The sequence below is a fragment of the Xenopus tropicalis genome, chromosome 3, assembly GCF_000004195.4.
Source record: "Xenopus tropicalis strain Nigerian chromosome 3, UCB_Xtro_10.0, whole genome shotgun sequence".
Classification (NCBI taxonomy): Eukaryota; Metazoa; Chordata; class Amphibia; order Anura; family Pipidae; genus Xenopus; species Xenopus tropicalis.
The window spans coordinates 17,373,664-17,394,803 of NC_030679.2; the positions used below are offsets into that span (position 1 = coordinate 17,373,664).

At 41.9% G+C, this 21,140-nt stretch overlaps 1 protein-coding gene across 1 annotated transcript; it reads right to left on the minus strand.

The window, feature by feature from the left end:
* Positions 1-6,800: 6,800 nt before the first annotated feature.
* LOC116409696 (ganglioside GM2 activator-like) lies at positions 6,801-11,369 on the minus strand. Its single transcript, XM_031898709.1, has 4 exons — positions 11,237-11,369; positions 8,832-8,981; positions 8,389-8,571; positions 6,801-7,237 (listed from the first exon to the last, which is right to left on the minus strand). The coding sequence occupies exons 1-4, from the start codon at positions 11,330-11,332 to the stop codon at positions 7,088-7,090; spliced, it is 579 nt and encodes a 192-aa protein (XP_031754569.1). The 5' UTR covers positions 11,333-11,369; the 3' UTR covers positions 6,801-7,087.
* Between the last annotated feature and the right edge of the window lie 9,771 nt (positions 11,370-21,140).

Consider the following 21,140-nt stretch of genomic DNA (forward strand, 5'->3'; position numbering starts at 1 on the left):
GCAATTTGTCGCATTTATCTCACACACGACAGTGTAATTAGTGGTCAGAATATCTGATCCAATAATCACGCTGTCAAAATAAACAGTTTTTACGGAAAAGAAACTAAAAACAAAGTGGTAAAATGAAAAAAAAAAAGTTTGTGTATATATGTGTACATGGGTAAAAGTTGTGTGACAGTGTGTAAGTGTGTATATGAGTGTATATATATCCAAACTTAAAACTCCCATATGGAGCAGTGGGGAGATGTCCCCATTGCTCCATATGGGAGCAAAATTTGAAAATTTGCCTGCGGCAGTGCGGCATGCCGCCCCTGTGTTTGTGCCGCCCTAGGCCCGGGCCTTTGTGGACATCATTGGCAGTTAAAGGGTTAATCTATACCCATTTTAATAGCTGAACAATGCTGTGCTGGCCGTTTCTACTGCTGACTGACTTTGCTTCCTATAAATGAATTATGTACATGTACCCAGTTCTTTCTCCATCAAAGATTTGTCTTACTTAATCCCACTGAGGGTATACGTGGTTTGCATATTTTTGTATCCCAAATGCATAACCTTTCATTTATGAACACTGAATCTCATCTGCCACTTACTGACCAGCCTGCCTTCATCTTTCTGCAAGTATGCAACTGCCTGTATGCTGTTAATTGACCTGTATTTGTGTTATCAACAAACTCTTATACTTTACTTAAAATGCCCTACCCAAGACATTAATGAACAAATTAAAGTGGAATCAATAAATAACCCTATGGCACCCCACAAAAAATCTTTCCCCATGTATAGAATGCTCCATTGACAACTGCTGTCTGTACACCATCCATAAGTCAGATTACTTTCCACATAGTTTAATTTTTCTCCTTCTTCTCTCTTGTATTTTCAGATATGACAGTGATATTAAGTTTGAAATTATTTTGAGCAATGTGATAGAAAAAACATAAAAGGTACATAGCGCTAAGTGAATGCGGTAGAAATCTTACCCATAGTAGTCGAGGGCCCAGGTGCTCTTGCCCCAGACCTTCAGCTTAAGGAGCCAATCTAGGAAATCGAAACAAACAAGGCAGCCACTCCGGAACTCAAAAATACATCTGTAGTAGCTCAAAAAGTTGAAGTAAAATCAAAAAAGTTTATTTAAACTTACACATAATGCTCCAAAGCCTTACACATTTCCTACCTAAAGGGTATTCCAAACTTGGATGTTTTTAAATTCATTGTGCCTAAAGGTGGATACCATTTCTTCTAAAGTATCTGTGCCTAAAGGTGGATACCATTCTTTTGCAAAATTGTTGTGCCAAAAAAGTCCCTTTAAAACTATTGTGCCTTATGGGGGATACTATCTTTATATAAACCACTTGTGCCTAATGGTGGATACCATTCTCTTTTAAACTTATTGTGCCTAATGGTGGATACTATTTTTTTCTAGAATCTTCATGCCTAATGGTGGATACCATTTTTTCTAATAAAATTGTGCCTAATGGCTGATGCCATTTATAAATATGGGTAATCATTCTTTAAAGAACATACTGTGCTTTAATGGTGGATTCCAAATTTCAAAAAAACTTAATTACCTTAACACATGTGCTTTTTCTTATAACCTCATTTGTCATGTAATTAACTTTAATTAATAGTACATTGTGATTGGTTAATCTTTTCTGTTAAGCGATTGGCTATTTTTGCTTTAAATACTAAATGTTTGTGGATTGTTATTCAGCCTATGACTAAGTACCCTTTATGTACGAAGCGCGTAAGGCTTTGTAGCATTATGTGTAAGTTTAGATAAACTTTTTTGATTCTACTTCAACTTTTTGAGCTACTGTTTATTTGAGTTTCTTCCTTGTTTGTTTTGATTTCCTAGATGGAAAAAGTCTCCTTTCCCACTACAGCTGTCTTCAGGAACAAGCATCAGGATGGACTGTACTGATGAATTTCAAATAATATTTTATACTATAAATATTTTGTTTATATATATTTTATTAAACAATCATTAAACTATGTTGGAATTAAAAATAGCCTGTCAAACTTCTGTTCTAATTTGGGTTCTATATATTATACAATACCCCTAATAGCTTTTAAAAACCATATACATCATTATCTGATGGGATGAAAATATCGCATTAGTCTATGCGAAAATTAACACCTACTTGGGGCAGGCGTTAATTATAGAAAAGTACAGTTCACGAGCTTTTGGCAACACAATATGGACTTTGCAGTGTGATTTATTCAAGTATGTGTTGGCCCTAGAGTAATGTAGCCTCCAGTTTGCAGGGAAATGGTCATTTTCAAAAAAAGTAATTTTACGAACGTAATGCTGTGTATGGCTAATATGGCGTGCGTGTGAAAAGTAGCGCACGTGCGCGACAAGTAGCGTGCTGCGTTAATTTGCGCGCGTTGCGTCAAATACCGCACGAAAATAGTCTTCGCTACTTAAAAAACGCAAACAGCATCACCTCTAAATTAACGCAAATATCCTTTTAGTGAATCGTGTGTTAAGATGCGGAAAATTAGACGCAATAAATTTTTTAACGCATGCTATAAATAGCGCTCGTTTTAATGCACTTTAGTAAATCAACCCTATAGTGTTTTGTATTGTATTGATAGAAATATAGGTAACTGATATGTGTCAGCAGGCAGAATAGTATAGGAAAGTGGGCATTGAAAATATATATGCTTAGTAAACTATCTAGTTTAAATGGTTAAATGTTAGAGATGTCTTTTTTCAAGAGCATAAAGGCACTTTGCCCTTAGCAAAACTTAGTAATTAAAAAAAGATGGCAACTTAAACAGTAACACTAAAAAAATTCATCAAAGTAATTAATATACAGGTGTGGGATCCCTTATCCGGAAACCCATTACAGGTATCGCACCCCTTATCCGGAAACCTGTTATCCAGAAAGCTCCGAATTACAGAATGCCCGTCTCCCATAGACTCCATTTTAATCAAATAATTCAGAATTTTAAAACTGATTTTCTTTTTCTATGTAGAAATAAAACAGAACCCTTGTAATTGATTCCAACTAAGATATAATTAATCCTTATTGGATGCAAAACAGTCCTATTGGGTTTAATTACTGTTTTATTGATTTTTTAGTAGACTTAAGGTATTGAGATCCAAATTACGGAAAGACCCCTTATCCGGAATACCCTTGGTCCCGAGCATTCTGGATAATGGGTCCTATACCTGTATACAGAAAGTTCCGAATTACGGAAAGGCCATCTCCCATAGACTCCATTATAAGCAAATAATTCTAATTTTTAAAAATGATTTCCTTTTTCTCTGTAATAATAAAACAGTACCTTGTACTTGATCCCAACTAAGATATAATTAATCCTTATTGGAGGCAAAACAAGCCTATTGGGTTTATTCAATATTGAAATGATTTTAGAAGACTTAAGTTATGGAGATCCAAATTACGGAAAGATCCCTTTTTCGGAAAACCCAGGTTCTGAGCATTCTGAAACGTTGCGTGTTTGCTTCAGAAAAAACTACTATAGGGTATATACTGTAAACAAAGCTGCTGTGTAGGCATGGGTGTAACTATTCAAATTAAAAAAAAGAAGAAAAGGTTCAGGTTACATAGCAGATCAGCTGTGTAGATTCCAATTGTATTCTCTAGAGCTTATCTCTTATCTGCTATGTAACTTGTGCCCTTTCTCCTTTTTTTAATTAGAATGGCTGCCCCCGTGGCTACATAGCAGCTTTGATTGTATAACTTATAGTAGAATTTTTAAGCAAACACACAACTTTTAGGGGGGGGAGCTGGAGGATTCTGGTGGGAGCTGGGGGGGAGCCTTAGGATGCTTGGGGGGTGGGAGCTGAAGGATGCTGGGAAGGACTCTGGGGGGGGAGCTGGAGGACATGGGAGGGGGGTAACTGGAGGATGCTGAGGGGCCCTGGCTACCAATGGTTTAGGGGGCCCTGGCTACCAATGTTTTAGGGGGCCCTGGCTACCAATGTTTTAGGGGGCCCTGGCTACCAATGTCTGTGTGTCCTGTGTGGGAGGGGCCATTGGGGGCCAGGGTGTGGGAGGAGGGGGGCCCAGAAAATTTTGTTGTGAGGGGCCCTGTGATTTCTGATGGTGGCCCTGAATGCAGGGCTACAGTACATTATATTTTAACTTAACATAACTAAAATGTTATAGAATATGCAAACACTAAAATGAACACAAACTTATTGACCTTATTGATGACATTGATTATTTGTCCGCACAAGCTCCTTGCACTTCCATATAGTTGTGTTCAGTGCTATTGTACCTGTCCTTTCTCTTCTGTTTTCTCAAGAGCAAGAGTGCCTCTTCACACTGGGGACCTGGAGCTAGGCCCAGACTGGGATTCAAAATAGGCCCTGGCATTCCAAGTACACAAAGGCCCAAACAGCGTGCCCCCCCAGCCCAATAAATAGTGACTGTTTATGGCATCTTACAGAGCCTCTCTGACATTTGAATCTACAGATTGCTCGTCCGGGCCTACCTGGAGCTAGTGCAGAACTGGGCAGAAAGAATCATGTTGGCCTAGCACTCTCCTGGCTTGCTGAGGCCTGATGTACACAAATAATGAAGCATAGCAAAGAGCAGATTTAAATCACATTTAGAGCTTTATCGACTTAACATGTTTCAGGCCACATGTGCTTTCTCTTCAGCTTGGTCAAGCTATGCCTTTTGCCTTTGGTGCCTAATGGCTATAAGAATTGCCCGGCATTACTTAGTACATTAATTAAGCTTTTTTTAAAAAAAAACTTTTGTCAGATCAGATCATCAAATTAACCATAACTCCCTAACCAGGGCCATTTTATTTGTGGTGGTGCCTAGGAGACCTTTTTTGGGTGTTTAATTTAAAACAGAACTGTCCAACCTGTGGGTCAGAGTCTAAATCAATCTTAGCTGCCATTGAGTTGTACATCAACAATATCCAAAGGCCCCTAAGATGGGTAACACTAATATATTGTTACCTTATTGCCATGCTACAGTCATCTTGCTTCTCTATGCCATAGCTTGCCTATCTAGAAGTCTGTGGGATTCCACTATGATCAAGGCCCAGGGCACTCTCTTGTTTGTGTCCCCTAACGACAGCTTTGTTTTGATCAACTCTCTTTGGGAATATTTTCTATGTAAATTAGGAGGGGATATGTAACCCAAGCAAATTTTAAACATGGCACCCATAAAAACATGAAGGCAGGGAGAAAGGTGTCATTGTAAAGCCTTGTTTTTATTATTCTTGCAAAAAAAAAAAACTACATTGCCACTCCCACAAAGGTCAGCATATTCAGTTAAGAATATTAGGTTAATTTTAAGAGGAAAAATGTTTTTGTTAAATATGATAATATCAGTGTGCACACAAGGGTTCAATTATATATTCATTAATGCACAACTTTTAGGGGGGGGAGCTGGAGGATTCTGGTGGGAGCTGGGGGGGAGCCTTAGGATGCTTGGGGGGTGGGAGCTGAAGGATGCTGGGAAGGACTCTGGGGGGGGAGCTGGAGGACATGGGAGGGGGGTAACTGGAGGATGCTGAGGGGCCCTGGCTACCAATGGTTTAGGGGGCCCTGGCTACCAATGTTTTAGGGGGCCCTGGCTACCAATGTTTTAGGGGGCCCTGGCTACCAATGTCTGTGTGTCCTGTGTGGGAGGGGCCATTGGGGGCCAGGGTGTGGGAGGAGGGGGGCCCAGAAAATTTTGTTGTGAGGGGCCCTGTGATTTCTGATGGTGGCCCTGAATGCAGGGCTACAGTACATTATATTTTAACTTAACATAACTAAAATGTTATAGAATATGCAAACACTAAAATGAACACAAACTTATTGACCTTATTGATGACATTGATTATTTGTCCGCACAAGCTCCTTGCACTTCCATATAGTTGTGTTCAGTGCTATTGTACCTGTCCTTTCTCTTCTGTTTTCTCAAGAGCAAGAGTGCCTCTTCACACTGGGGACCTGGAGCTAGGCCCAGACTGGGATTCAAAATAGGCCCTGGCATTCCAAGTACACAAAGGCCCAAACAGCGTGCCCCCCCAGCCCAATAAATAGTGACTGTTTATGGCATCTTACAGAGCCTCTCTGACATTTGAATCTACAGATTGCTCGTCCGGGCCTACCTGGAGCTAGTGCAGAACTGGGCAGAAAGAATCATGTTGGCCTAGCACTCTCCTGGCTTGCTGAGGCCTGATGTACACAAATAATGAAGCATAGCAAAGAGCAGATTTAAATCACATTTAGAGCTTTATCGACTTAACATGTTTCAGGCCACATGTGCTTTCTCTTCAGCTTGGTCAAGCTATGCCTTTTGCCTTTGGTGCCTAATGGCTATAAGAATTGCCCGGCATTACTTAGTACATTAATTAAGCTTTTTTTAAAAAAAAACTTTTGTCAGATCAGATCATCAAATTAACCATAACTCCCTAACCAGGGCCATTTTATTTGTGGTGGTGCCTAGGAGACCTTTTTTGGGTGTTTAATTTAAAACAGAACTGTCCAACCTGTGGGTCAGAGTCTAAATCAATCTTAGCTGCCATTGAGTTGTACATCAACAATATCCAAAGGCCCCTAAGATGGGTAACACTAATATATTGTTACCTTATTGCCATGCTACAGTCATCTTGCTTCTCTATGCCATAGCTTGCCTATCTAGAAGTCTGTGGGATTCCACTATGATCAAGGCCCAGGGCACTCTCTTGTTTGTGTCCCCTAACGACAGCTTTGTTTTGATCAACTCTCTTTGGGAATATTTTCTATGTAAATTAGGAGGGGATATGTAACCCAAGCAAATTTTAAACATGGCACCCATAAAAACATGAAGGCAGGGAGAAAGGTGTCATTGTAAAGCCTTGTTTTTATTATTCTTGCAAAAAAAAAAAACTACATTGCCACTCCCACAAAGGTCAGCATATTCAGTTAAGAATATTAGGTTAATTTTAAGAGGAAAAATGTTTTTGTTAAATATGATAATATCAGTGTGCACACAAGGGTTCAATTATATATTCATTAATGCATGGTACTTTATTAAAGAGCTAGCAAATTGACAATCTTTGGATGAACTGTTGCATAGATGGGGCGTTTCTCTTCCTTTTTCTCCAGAAGCAAAATTTTTATTTATAGACTTCACTGTAGGGAGTAAGAGTACTGGGTGCAGCTAACCTTCTCTTCCCCTGAGTATATCATTTCAGTTGTGTGGTATTTGCCACTGACAAGCCAAGTCGGCACTTTGAGATTAGGTAAATGAATGCTTATTTTAGGAAAAGTGTAAGTTCCCTGGAAATAAATAGAAACATTACATTATTTGCCATAGAGACCTTAAACAACAAAAATGTAGTTTTTAACAGCTCATTCAACATAAAGGGGTGGTTGACCTTTAAGTTAATTTTTAGTATGTTATAGAATGTCCTATTCCTAGCAACTTTTCCATTGGTTTCATTATTTATTTGTTATATTTTTTGAATTATTGACCCCAGCAGCCAAAAACTATTGCTCTGTAATTTTACAATTTTATTATTATGGTTACTTTGTATTCCTTCTGTGTACCGATCCCCCCCTCCCACTTGTCGGGCTGCTGTGACTGCTTACCTTTGTGTAAGCTTTAAATGGTATCATTACTGAGATTTACTGTCCCCCTTCTTTGTTCACACTGCAGATTCAAGCTTTAAGCCCCTGTATTGTTTAAACATGTAATCTCTGTACTGTTCACACCTTGTGCCTGTGTGTCATACTCTGCCTACTCTACCCTGCCTGTGTGTGCCATTGTTAAATATTGGACTTTGTCTGCCTTATGCTGCCTGTGTGTGCCATACTCTTCCTGCCCTACCCTGCTTATGTGTGCTATACTCTGCCTGCCCTACCCTGCCTATGTGTGCCATACTCTACCTGCCCTACCCTGCCTGTGTGTCCCATACTCTGCCTGCCCTACCCTGCCTATGTGTACCATACTCTGCCTGTCCTATGCTGCCTTGTGTGCCATTCTCTGCCTGCCCTTTGCTCTTTGCTACCTGTGTGTGCAATACTCTGCCTGCCCTACACTGCCTGTGGGAGGTGAACCTGTCAGGGGTTTGTTCTGGGAGTTTGTTAGCATTTGGAAATAGTCATTATATGGTCCCTAAGGTGTGTAATTATGTGCTGGGGTTGCTGTGCTATCCACAGGCGAGGAGGAGGCATATGGTTTTAAGGGTATGTCTTAATATGACATAATCTAATTCTTTCACATATGAATGAAGGGTTATATTACTGCAGTGAGCACCAACCATGTGGGTTTTTGCTGCATTACCACCATAGACCTCTAGTTCTCTTGAATTGTGTCTTTACATGTCAGCCTGTAGAAGACCTCTGCATAGAAGAATCTTATAGAAGAACTGTATATATCATAAGCATTACACAACAATTTAGGGATTGTATAAGATCTGGGCACTTACTGCTTTGAAGGGGCAGTGGCAAGGTATGTTGTAGGTACTCAGGAGTGCCGGGCACGCCTCTCCTGGCTTAAAGATTAAGTCAAGCAAGTTGCAAAGATTGTCCAAAGTACAACTGCCAAAGTTTTCGAAGCATGGAACATTGATCCAGTCACCTAGAATTTCCCTTTCTACATTATATACAATCTATATTTGGGAACATAAGATACATATTGAAAATAATTTCTGTAAACAACAAATAAATCAGAAAAAAGGCATATTAATAAGGCATAATATAATATATATGCAAATGCATGGGCCTTGAGAGTGCTAGAGATGTTCTACAGGTAAAATTAGCATTGGAAATTGGATAGGCTTATGCCACATGTGTGGACAGATGAGCATTCCAAAATTCTGTACTAGAGCCCGCCCGGTTCCATGCTATTGTTCCAGTTTAGGTACCTTACCTTCAAGGGAGAAATCAGTGGTACATTTGTTTCATAACTTTCTGAAAAGTTTAATATCCCAGGAAAGGATATAACGTTTGGGTTGAAAATTAGATGTTTCACTCTTCCAGGAAGATTTTCTTCACAGTTAGACCAGGAGAAGTTACTGAGCTGTTAAGGTAAGTACAGTAAAATGTGATGTTCATCTACTTTGTGCACAGGAAATTTATTGAATACCCAGAGGAGATGCTGCATACTAACAAGAAATGTAATGTTTGTTGGGTAGCAAGGCTAGATTAATAGCTTAATGAGTGTGGAGCTGGACCTATGCCAGGGGAAAGGTTGTCAATGGCCAGGCCCACTCTTTTATACAATCCTTAGCATAAGCATGGTCGGGTCCCCAGCACACCTTGGTGATGGGATGGTAGGGAAATCATAGATATAGGGAATAATGCCTTCCCCACACTGTACACTGTAAAGTTTAAGAATTTTAGAAGTTACATGACCACATAAAGCACAAGGCTGCAGGCTGAGTTCTTTTATATAGGTCATGAAACTGAAAGTGTTTTAAATGTAGAAGTGGGGGTACATTATTTTACTAATATATAGAGTTATGCAACATCACTGAACATGGATGACATGACTAATCACTGTTTGCAAGGATATATTTTACTGGAAATTTAAGTATTCATTAACATGGTATTTAACTAGCTTGTTATCAGGTAGTTTTATTTGAACCCATGTTTTTCTTTCTCCGCATTCCTACCTAACAGAAAAATACTCACCATGCTGACCAGAAGAGCCCTGAATTCTCCTAGTCCTTATTTTCTCCCCTTTACTGTATTTTTGCCTCATTCTTTGCCATTGCTGTATCCACAATTTGACCATAAGGCTCATTTAGTGCAAGGTGCAAAGTGTAGCAATATGTTCTCTCTAAACTTCCTATTCTTATTCCTATATCTTCTAATTTGCCCTTATCCCACCTTTTCCTCTTCTATTGGAACCTTTACTTCATTGTTTCCCCCACTGTATCCATCTCCTGACCATATCTTGATGGGCCATATTTTGATGTGGCATATAGAGCCACAATTGGATGTATATATATATATATATATATATATATATATATATACATTAATACTGATTGTCACCCAGTACAAATAATGGAACCTCCAACAGAATACCTAGGCTGTTTTTTCTCCTGCATAAGATCAGTAAACAGTGTCCTGAGTGCTTTTTATAAGAATTGTCTAGAGCAGGGATCCCCGACCTTTTATACTCCTGAGCCACATTCAAATGGAAAAAGTGTTGGGGAGCAACACAATGCCAATAAAAGCAATAATTTGCTATTGAATTGCCCCTATGTGGACTATTAGCCTATAGGAAACTCTGTTTGGCATTATATTGGGTTTTTATGCAACCAAAACTTGCCTCCAAGTCAGGAACTCAAAAATAAGCACCTACTTTGAGGCCACTGGGAACAACATCCAAGGGGTTGGGGAGCAACATGTTGCTCACAAGCCACTGGTTGGGGATCACTGGTCTAGAGGGTACAATCTCCCTAACCCCTGTAATCAAGCCCATATTTGAGGTACACTGCTACACAGAATTGCCAAGTTTTAGGCACAATTCATATGTGATTGGCAAATGCCTTTTAAGTAGCATAAAACAGTACAGTAAAACTAATCGGTAAGCTGTCATGATAAGAACCAATACCCAACACAAGCAGTATGGCACATTCATTCATTCATGATTTCAGTCTCCACTATTTAAAAGGATATCATGTCACCAAAAAAAATACTGAAATAGGCAACTTCCCTTTTAAGAATATGTTAAAGAAGATGGAAAACTAAAATCATTGTGGTAAGCTAATTTGTTAGATATTCCCATTGAGCCAAAATACTAACATTTTACCCTGGGTTGGTGAATCTTCTTTCAGGTCCTGGGTACAGTGACAGCTACATACCCCCATATAGCAGGGGCCTGAGGGACAGGGAAGCCCAAACCATTGTGGGGTGGGGTGAAAATTCCCTGCCCCCAAAAAAGAAGCCAGTGCGTGGGAGATGGGGGTGTGGCTAGGAGGGTTGAAAAGAGAGTCAGCTGAGGCCCTGTCTAGTTATGTTTCTGTCTGGGTACTTGACTGGATTACATAGTGTTGAAATTTTTTTCATCATTCAGGTATTTCTTGGTCTCACTTGGGGTGTGCACATGCATAGTATTATCTGACATATGGAAATTGCTTTCACTATCCACTTTTATTATACCTGGGAGCTACAATAAAATGGCAGCAGAACTGCTTAAAAAGCACTTGGCATTTCTTGTTGTTTGCATAGCTATGTCGACTCCCAGAACCTACAAATAGCTGATGTGGTATAAAAGGGCTATGTAATAAGCAGGGCAAGGACTGCCAATATCCAGAATCTTACCGTAAGATGGTTCATAGGAGGCAGGATAAAGGCTTTGCAGGTGTAGAGTGTCAGAAACACAGACATAGCCAGGAGAGAGAAACAACACCAAGCCATTACTTTAGCACTTGTATGTATTCCTCTTCTGTAAGCATGTGATATTCATGGACTAAAGAACTGGGCACTACCTTATATATATATGTAAATATGATATGTATCTCTGCCTACGCTACAAGGTTAACACAGTGTGGGCTTATCAGCACACCAGCAAGGTGAATGAGTCCTCCTGTTATGAAATGCTTGTGAATAAAAGGAGTAAGTGATAAAGGTTCAAATTCACTTCAATGAGAAAAAACATATATCATGGTTAATCTCATGAAAACTCATGCAGTCTATGGGGAACCTAAAATTGAATTAGGAGATACACGTTACTCTCGTCAAATTGAATCTTGCCCAAGATGTCATGCAGTAATGATTAGATCATATGGATAATTTTTTGGTGATTTTTTTACTATTTCCTGTATTTGGTACAGTATAAGCCACCTTGGGCTTCTGGGAAAGGTACAATGGGAAGCATCATTCTGTTAGTAATACAAGGCATTCCCATGACACTATCACTGCATGATATATTCTCTACTGAGAAATACACATAAGGAATAAAGTGTCCCCTACTATTATGTGAAAGGATATTTGAGATGATCAGGAAGTGCCCGTGATTATATTGAAGGAAAAAGGCCAATAGAAGAGTTGTGATATTAATGGTGATGCTTCAGAGAATACAACTTGACTCAGTACCCCATTAGCCACCCCTCTCCTGTGCCCAATGAGCTGTTACCCATCCTCCCCCACAAATGAGGACTGTATTGCTGCATCGGTGAACTATAGCAGGAACTGCACTTGGCTATGTGAGTCGCTCTGCCGGACCGGCGCGTTCTCCTACCTTAGGTCGCGCCGGCCGGCAGACGCGCTCTATTAGGGGCCCGCACTTCCGGGTTCGGCAGGGACGGCGCGGCGTTACTGCGCATGCGCGATGACGCGCGGACATGCGCAGTCGCGCGCCCTGAAGCATTAGGCGCCATCTTTGTGTAGGTTTTCTAGGTTTCCTGTTCCTTTGATTTTTGGCGCCAGATTCGGCTATTTAAACCCCTTCCTTCATTGTTTTCATTGCCCAAGCTGGCTTCTGTTATCTACAGTACCTGCTCTTGCATTTTGTTTGCTGTTTCCGGATTTGACCTTTGCCTGACCCTGACCACGATACTTGCTACCTGCCTTGACCTTTTGCCTGTACCCCGACTACGAATATTGCTGCCAGCCCCGACTTGTGCCTGTACCCCGACTACGTTCTGCCTTTGCCTTGCCTGTACCTCGCATCTCGTCTGAACTCTGAAGGTTTGCAGGACCCCAGCTTGGACCGCAGCAGAAAGTCCGGGGCCCCAAAAGGGCGTCGGTGAACACCGGGAAGAGCTGGGAGTTCCTGTTATACTGTAGGAGTCAGATTTTGCATACAGCGGTCGCACACTGGTTCCATTCTAACTTGAACGTTACAGTTAGCTTGGGCCCGACATGGAGCCATCTCAGGCCGCTGCATCTGCTTCCTCTCTGGAATCCATTTTGAAAGCCTTTATGAAACGTCTGGAGCAGCAGGAGACTCAGCAGGTGCACCTCGCGCAGACTTTACAGCACATTACCACCCGCCTAGATGCATTACAGGTACCACAACAACTGCCTCAAGTGTTTCCTGATTTGCCGCCCTCTCCACCTCCGGCCCCTTCGGCATCTGTTCTTCTCTCTGAACCCAAGATTCCTTCCCCCTTGCGCTATGGGGGTGATCCTGAGACCTGTCGGGGATTTCTGAACCAATGTAAGATTCATTTTGAACTGTTTCCTCATCGTTACCCAAATGAAAAATCCAAGGTTGCCTTTATTATTGCTCTACTTTTTGGTAAGGCCTTTGGGAACGGGACGACCCTCTCGTCAACAATGCTGCTACTTTCCTTTCCACTTTTCAACAAATTTTTGATGCCCCTGGTCGAAAGGTAAATGCCTCAGCTCGCCTTTTGAGAATCACCCAAGGTTCTCGTGCTGCCTCTGACTATGCCATAGACTTCCGTACACTGGCCGCTGAAACTTCCTGGAATAATGAGGCTTTGATAGCAGCTTTTTGGCACGGGCTCAATGATTCTCTTAAAGACGAACTAGCCGCTCGTGACTTACCATCCCTCTTCGAAGACTTGGTGTCTCTCGTCATCAATATTGATACCCGCTTGAGGGAAAGACAGCTTCAAAGGAACCGCCCGCGGAGATTTACTCCAGAATTCTCCACTTCAGCGCCCGCTACAGCCTCCGTACCAGCTTCTGTACCAGCCTCCGTGGACGAACCAATGCAACTTGGAGCTACCAGGCTTTCCGTTGAGGAACATAGTCGTAGAAGGTCTGCTGGTCTTTGTATGTATTGTGGGAGCACCGGTCATTTTGTCAAGATGTGTCCCAACAAGCCTAAGCAGTTTCTTCAACAGGGAAACTCCAGCGCCTAGGTCTGTTGGGGAAAACTTCCCTAGGCGAAGCTAATTTTTTTCCCCATAATTTTCGCACCCGAGTGTTAGTACCTGCCTCCATTTCATCCAATTCCAAGTATTTTTCCTGCCAGGCCTTCCTCGACTCAGGAGCTGCCGGAAACTTTATTGACCTGTCTTTTGCCAAGTCTTTTCGAATTCCTTTGATGCCTCTCAAGGTTCCGCTCTCTGCTCAAGCTGTCGATGGTAGACCTATAACTCCTGGCCTCGTGACCTGTTCCACTCCTCCTCTCCGCTTAAGAGTGGGATCACTACACTCTGAGGTAATCACCTTTTTGGCCATTCAGTGTCCTGCCACACCTATTATCCTAGGTCTCCCGTGGTTACAGAAACACAATCCCATCATTGACTGGTCTAGGGGAGATATCACGGTTTGGAGTTCATTTTGTCGTACAAATTGCCTCGATAACTTTGCTGTGTCCCTCTCTACTGTCTCTGTTTCTGTAAAACATCTACCTTCATGTTATTCAGACTTTGCCGATGTTTTTGAAAAGAAAAATGCAGAGACCCTTCCCCCCCACCGTCCTTATGATTGCCCTGTGGACCTGATTCCTGGTTCCGTTCCCCCCAGAGGAAGGACCTACCCTCTCCGATCCCTGAGACTCAAGCAATGAAAGACTATATTCAAGAGAATTTGTCTAAGGGGTTCATTAGAAAATCCAATTCACCCGCTGGGGCTGGATTTTTTTTTTGTCCAGAAGAAGGATGGAGGGTTAAGACCATGCATTGATTACCGGGGTCTGAATAAGATTACCATTAAAAACCGATATCCCCTTCCTTTGATACCAGAGCTTTTTGATCGCCTCAACGGGGCTAAGGTTTTCACTAAATTAGACCTGCGGGGGGCCTACAACCTTATCCGTATTCGTCACGGAGACGAGTGGAAGACGGCTTTCAACACTCGTGACGGTCATTATGAATATCTAGTTATGCCTTTTGGCTTATGCAACGCACCTGCTGTCTTTCAAGACTTTATTAATGACATTTTTCGAGATATTCTTTTTTCCTATGTGGTGGTATATTTAGACGACATACTGGTTTTTTCATCATCTTTACCTGAACACATAGTTACATAGGGTTGAAAAAAGACCAGTGTCCATCAAGTTCAACCCATCCAAGTAAAACCAGCACACCTAACCCACACCTACCAATCTATACACTCACATACATAAACTATAAATACAACCACTAGTACTAACTGTAGATATTAGTATCACAATAGCCTTGGATATTCTGATTGATCAAGAACTCATCCAGGCCCCTCTTAAAGGCATTAACAGAACCTGCCATTACCACATCACTAGGAAGGGCATTCCACAACCTCACTGCCCTCACCGTGAAAAACCACCTACGCTGCTTCAAATGGAAGCTCCTTTCCTCTAATCTAAAGCGGTGACCTCTGGTGCGTTGATTGTTTTTATGGGAAAAAAGAACATCCCCCATCTGCCTATAATCCCCTCTAATGTACTTGTACAGAGTAATCATGTCCCCTCGCAAGCGCCTCTTTTCCAGAGAAAACAACCCCAACCTCGACAGTCTCACCTCATAGTTTAAATCTTCCATCCCCTTAACCAGTTTAGTTGCACGTCTCTGCACTCTCTCCAGCTCATTAATATCCTTCTTAAGGACTGGAGCCCAAAACTGCACTGCATACTCAAGGTGAGGCCTTACCAGGGACCTATAAAGGGGCAAAATTATGTTCTCATCCCTTGAGTCAATGCCCTTTTTTATACAAGACAGCACTTTATTTGCTTTAGTAGCCACAGAATGACACTGCCTGGCATTAGACAACTTGTTATCAACAAAAACCCCTAGATCCTTCTCCATTAAGGATACCCCCAACACACTACCATTCAGTAGATAGTTTGCGTTTATATTATTTCTACCAAAGTGCATAACTTTGCACTTATCAACATTGAACCTCATTTTCCAGTTTGCTGCCCAGTTATCTAATTTTGTCAAATCGCTCTGCAAAGCGGCAGCATCCTGCATGGAACTTATAGTTTTGCACAATTTAGTGTCATCAGCAAAAATAGAAACAGTACTGTCTATGCCCTCCTTCAGGTCATTAATAAACAAGTTAAAAAGCAAAGGCCCAAGGACTGACCCCTGCGGTACTCCACTAACCACACTGGTCCAATTAGAAAATGTTCCATTTACCACCACTCTTTGTACTCTATCCTTCAGCCAGTTCTCTATCCAATTACACATATTATGTTCTAGGCCAATATTCCTTAATTTGATCATTAACTTTCTGTGAGGTACTGTATCAAACGCTTTAGCAAAGTCCAAGTAGATGACATCAACTGCCATTCCAGCATCAAGGTTCCTGCTCACCTCCTCATAAAAGGCAACTAAATTAGTCTGGCAAGATCTGTTACGCATAAAACCATGCTGGCACAAACTAATAGTATTGTGAACTGCAATGTATTCAAGTACCCTATCCCTTATTACCCCTTCCAAAAGTTTTCCTACTACTGATGTCAGACTAACAGGCCTATAGTTTTCAGGCTGAGAACGGGATCCCTTTTTAAATAACGGCACCACATTAGCAATCCGCCAGTCTCTTGGCACCATGCCAGACCTCAATGAATCGTGAAAAATTAAGTGAAGAGGTTTGGCAATCACAGCGCTCAGCTCATTTAATACCCTGGCATGAATCCCATCCGGCCCTGGACCTTTGTTTACCTTTACATGTTCAAGTCTCTTTTGAATTTCCTCCCGAGTGACCCACGCGCCAGTAGCTAAATTACTAGAACTGGGCATATTACAAGGGAAGCCTTCATTATCTGGCTCCTCAGATGTATAGACAGATGAAAAATAGGAGTTCAAAATTTCAGCTTTTTCCCCGTTCTCATCAACCAACTTACCCCCCCGTGATAATAAAGTTCCCACCCCTTCTTGCTTCATTTTTTTACTATTCACATAATTAAAAAATAATTTAGGATTCTTTTTACTCCTAGCAGCAATATCCCTTTCCATTTCTATTTTAGCTTGCTTGATAGCTTTTTTGCATGCTTTATTTGCTTCCTTGTACCTGATGAAAGTTTCCGCTGTCCCAGCTAACTTGAATGCTTTAAAAGCATGTCAAACAAGTACTGCATCGCTTGAGAGTAAACCACCTTTATGCTAAGATTGAAAAATGTGACTTTCACAAGTCTGAAGTTTCCTTCCTTGGTTATGTCATTTCCTCCTCAGGCTTTAGGATGGATCCTGTCAAACTTTCTGCTGTCCTTGAGTGGCCTCCTCCTGCTGGTTTAAAAGCCATCCAACGATTTTTGGGTTTTGCAAATTTTTATAGAAGATTCATCAAAGGTTTTTCTCAAATTGTCGCACCCATTACTGCCCTCACCAAAAAGGGGGTCAAAGATGTCTGGTCTTCTGAAGCCCAAGCTGCCTTTGAAAAACTTAAAGCCGCGTTTTGTTCTGCTCCAGTCCTCATTCACCCGGTTCCTACTCGTCCTTTCATTCTAGAAGTAGATGCTTCTGATGTCGGTGTTGGAGCAATTTTATCCCAGCGGCCTTCTTTCCAAGATTCCTTGCATCCCTGTGCCTATTTCTCCCGTAAGTTCTCCGCTGCTGAAAGAAATTATGATGTTGGCAACCGAGAATTATTGGCGATCAAACTCGCTCTTCAGGAATGGAGACATCTTCTGGAGGGATCTTCCGAGCCCGTTACAATTTTGACTGATCACAAGAATCTAGAGTACATTTCTGATGCAAAGAGACTCAATCCTCGTCAGGCACGATGGGCTCTTTTTTTTTCAAGGTTTAATTTTTTAATTTCTTTTCGTCCAGGGTCTAAAAACATTAAGGCTGATGCATTGTCTCGGTCATTTCTAGCAACTGAAAGCCCTGATAACCCTCCTACTCCCATAATTGCTCCAGAACGTATTATTGCTCCTGTGATGCTTTCTGATGACTCTGCCTCTGCCTGCCCTTTGGATAAGAACTTTGTCTCTCCGTCCATGGTTCCCCAAGTACTGCAGTGGGCCCATTCCTCATTGTTGGCTGGACACCCTGGTACTAAGAAGACTCTGGATCTTGTCCGTAGATATTTTTGGTGGCCTTCATTAGTGCATGATGTCTCGCAGTTTGTGTCTTCTTGTACAGTTTGCGCACAGCAGAAGACTCCTCGTTCATTACCTTGTGGCTTACTGACACCTTTACCTGTGCCTAATCAACCCTGGACTGATATTGCAATGGACTTTATTGTCGAGTTACCCAAGTCGTCCGAAATGTCTACTATTCTGGTGGTGGTAGACCGTTTTTCTAAAATGGCTCATTTTATCCCTTTAAAGAAGTTGCCATCTGCCTCTGCTCTAGCCAAGATTTATGTCAAAGAAGTTTTTCGTCTCCATGGTTTTCCATCCAGTATTGTCTCTGATCGTGGGGTACAATTTGTTTCCAGATTTTGGCGAGCCTTTTGTAAGTTGTTAAAGGTCAAATTAAATTTTTCCTCAGCTTACCATCCGCAAAGTAATGGACAGACTGAAAGGACTAATCAATCCCTTGAACAATTTCTTCGTTGTTTTATTTCATCTAACCAGGATAATTGGTCTGAATTACTCCCATGGGCTGAATTTGCTCACAATAACCTCAGACATGAGTCCTTAGGATTCTCTCCTTTTTTCTGTGTTTATGGTTTCCAACCGAGGGCCCTTCCATCTGAGCTAATTAAATCCGATGTTCCTGCTGCGGAGGTAATGGTCCGGGACTTTAACAATGTATGGCTACTTGCCCATCAAGCGCTGCAAAAGTCTTCCTCCCTTCAGAAGACCGCTGCTGATAAGCGACGCCGTCCTGGTCCCTCCTTCCATGTTGGGGATTCCGTCTGGCTTTCTACAAGAAATATCAAACTGCATCAACCTTCTCACAAGTTGGGTCCACGTTTTATTGGTCCCTTCACTATCAAGGACATTATCAATCCAGTTTCTGTCAGATTAGATCTTCCCCCCAGTATGACTATTTCGGATTCTTTTCATGTCTCCCTACTCAAGCCTGTGGTTTACAATGAATTTTTTGCTGCTCATTCTTCTCCTTCACCAGTGCTTCTAGATGATCAACAGGAATTTGAGGTACAAGAGATTATTGATTCACGAAAATCTAGAGGTAAGGTTCAATATCTTTTACATTGGAAGGGTTTTGGTCCTGAAGAAAGGTCTTGGGTCAATGCTAAGGATGTTCATGCTCCCCGATTGATTACATCTTTTCATAGAAAATTTCCTGAGAAATCTTGGGAGCCCCCGGTGGGTGCTCCTGAAAGGGGGGGTACTGTGAGGCGCTCTGCCGGACCGGCGCGTTCTCCTACCTTAGGTCGCGCCGGCCGGCAGACGCGCTCTATTAGGGGCCCGCACTTCCGGGTTCGGCAGGGACGGCGCGGCGTTACTGCGCATGCGCGATGACGCGCGGACATGCGCAGTCGCGCGCCCTGAAGCATTAGGCGCCATCTTTGTGTAGGTTTTCTAGGTTTCCGGTTCCTTTGATTTTTGGCGCCAAATTCGGCTATTTAAACCCCTTCCTTCATTGTTTTCATTGCCCAAGCTGGATTCTGTTATCTACAGTACCTGCTCTTGCGTTTTGTTTGCTGTTTCCGGATTTGACCTTTGCCTGACCCTGACCACGATACTTGCTACCTGCCTTGACCTTTTGCCTGTACCCCGACTACGAATATTGCTGCCAGCCCCGACTTGTGCCTGTACCCCGACTACGTTCTGCCTTTGCCTTGCCTGTACCTCGCATCTCGTCTGAACTCTGAAGGTTTGCAGGACCCCAGCTTGGACCGCAGCAGAAAGTCCGGGGCCCCAAAAGGGCGTCGGTGAACACCGGGAAGAGCTGGGAGTTCCTGTTATACTGTAGGAGTCAGATTTTGCATACAGCGGTCGCACACTGGTTCCATTCTAACTTGAACGTTACAGGCTACAGGGCTTTTAAGACATCACTCATGGCTGCTTGACCATACCAGGTACTTGCAGGTGACACTGGCCATACACAGGCCTATATAAGCTGATATAGCCCCTTCAAACCAACTCTGCAACTTATTAGCCCATTTATGCCCTCCTAACATATGTATATGGGTTAGAATAATCTAGATACCTAAGGTAAGGTTAGAAAATATGCCGATTGACTGGGCAAAGATCTTAACATGTATTGCCAGCTTAAGCTTTAATAAAAGCAATAATAAATGCTACAAAATGTGTTTCACATTTAAGTTATATTTCAGGTTTATACTGGCCTTGAATTATCGCTACATTCTGAGTTTCAAGATGCATGTGACTTATAGATTAGCTCACCTAATCTGATAACCCCATAAGATCATAGATTTACTTTACAGGGGAATTTCCCCAGCCAAAGGCATTAGTAGGCTGGGCAATGTCACAAACATAACATAAGGATATGGGGAATGACTTAATAAAGTGACACAGCACATGGTGAATGTTTAAAGCTTTAGACAACAGGGGTGATTTAGAAACACCAAATGCACTGTGCAAAGTGCAATGTTTCTCATGATTTGATGTGAATGGCAGCAGTGGATAACAGAGTTCTTATTACTGCCACAAGTAGTAGTGATCAGTACTTGGTGTGTGCCATTGCCCTAACAGATAGCTGCACATATTTGGCAGAAGAAGTTACCCCCCTTCTTAGTTTTTTATTTTTGCATGCCATGAATATTGGGACTATAGCTTAATCAGAAATATTGCTCCCTTGCACTCATATTTGCTCAAGGGCTAATCTTCTGGATACCCTAATATACTACCACATAAAATTTAGTTGACACAAATGAACAATAGTTGTCACATGGAGGAATGAGTATCAGTAGAGTTAAGCAATATAGAAACAGAATAAACTCTTCTGTATGCTGTCTACATGGTTCAACCAATTCATTCTTTCACAGTTATTAGAGGAATCCATAGGTTGGACTGACTAATTGCCTCCAGAAGGGGAACAAGGATTGAGGTAGTCTGTATACACATATATCCCAACCCCTTGATGACCGTTCGGCCATGTCTCAGCCCCAATACAACATGGTATAGCATTAGTGTAGGTTGTGTTATAGTTAGGACACGCAGAAAAATATTCGACCTAAGCATCACTAGTGTGCAGTGTGCCCAGGGGCTTTGCTGCCATAACGCCATGTGTATAATTAGGGGATGCATAGCCTTAGGCACACATTTTGCCAATACAGAACTAGTCCTGAAAGGTAATGCCAGTCCTATTTTGAAAGCAGCAAATGGCGGATGGTGGCCTTCTGCCAGGTCGGATGATGGTTGGGGATGAATGCATGTCCTGGAACCATAGGCAAATACTTGTTAAATTGTATAACCATATTATGAGTTAAGGAGGGGGTGGTG

Bases quoted from the DNA above. Each gene is read 5' to 3' on its own strand.
- LOC116409696 (XM_031898709.1), bottom strand. From the start codon at position 11,332: ATGGCTTGGTGTTGTTTCTCTCTCCTGGCTATGTCTGTGTTTCTGACA. The intron at 8,982-11,236 runs GTAAGATTCTGG...TTACCTTAACAG, and splicing joins CTCCTATGAACCATCTTACG to CTCAGTAACTTCTCCTGGTC. The intron at 8,572-8,831 runs GTAAGGTACCTA...TCCCAAATATAG, and splicing joins CACTGATTTCTCCCTTGAAG to ATTGTATATAATGTAGAAAG.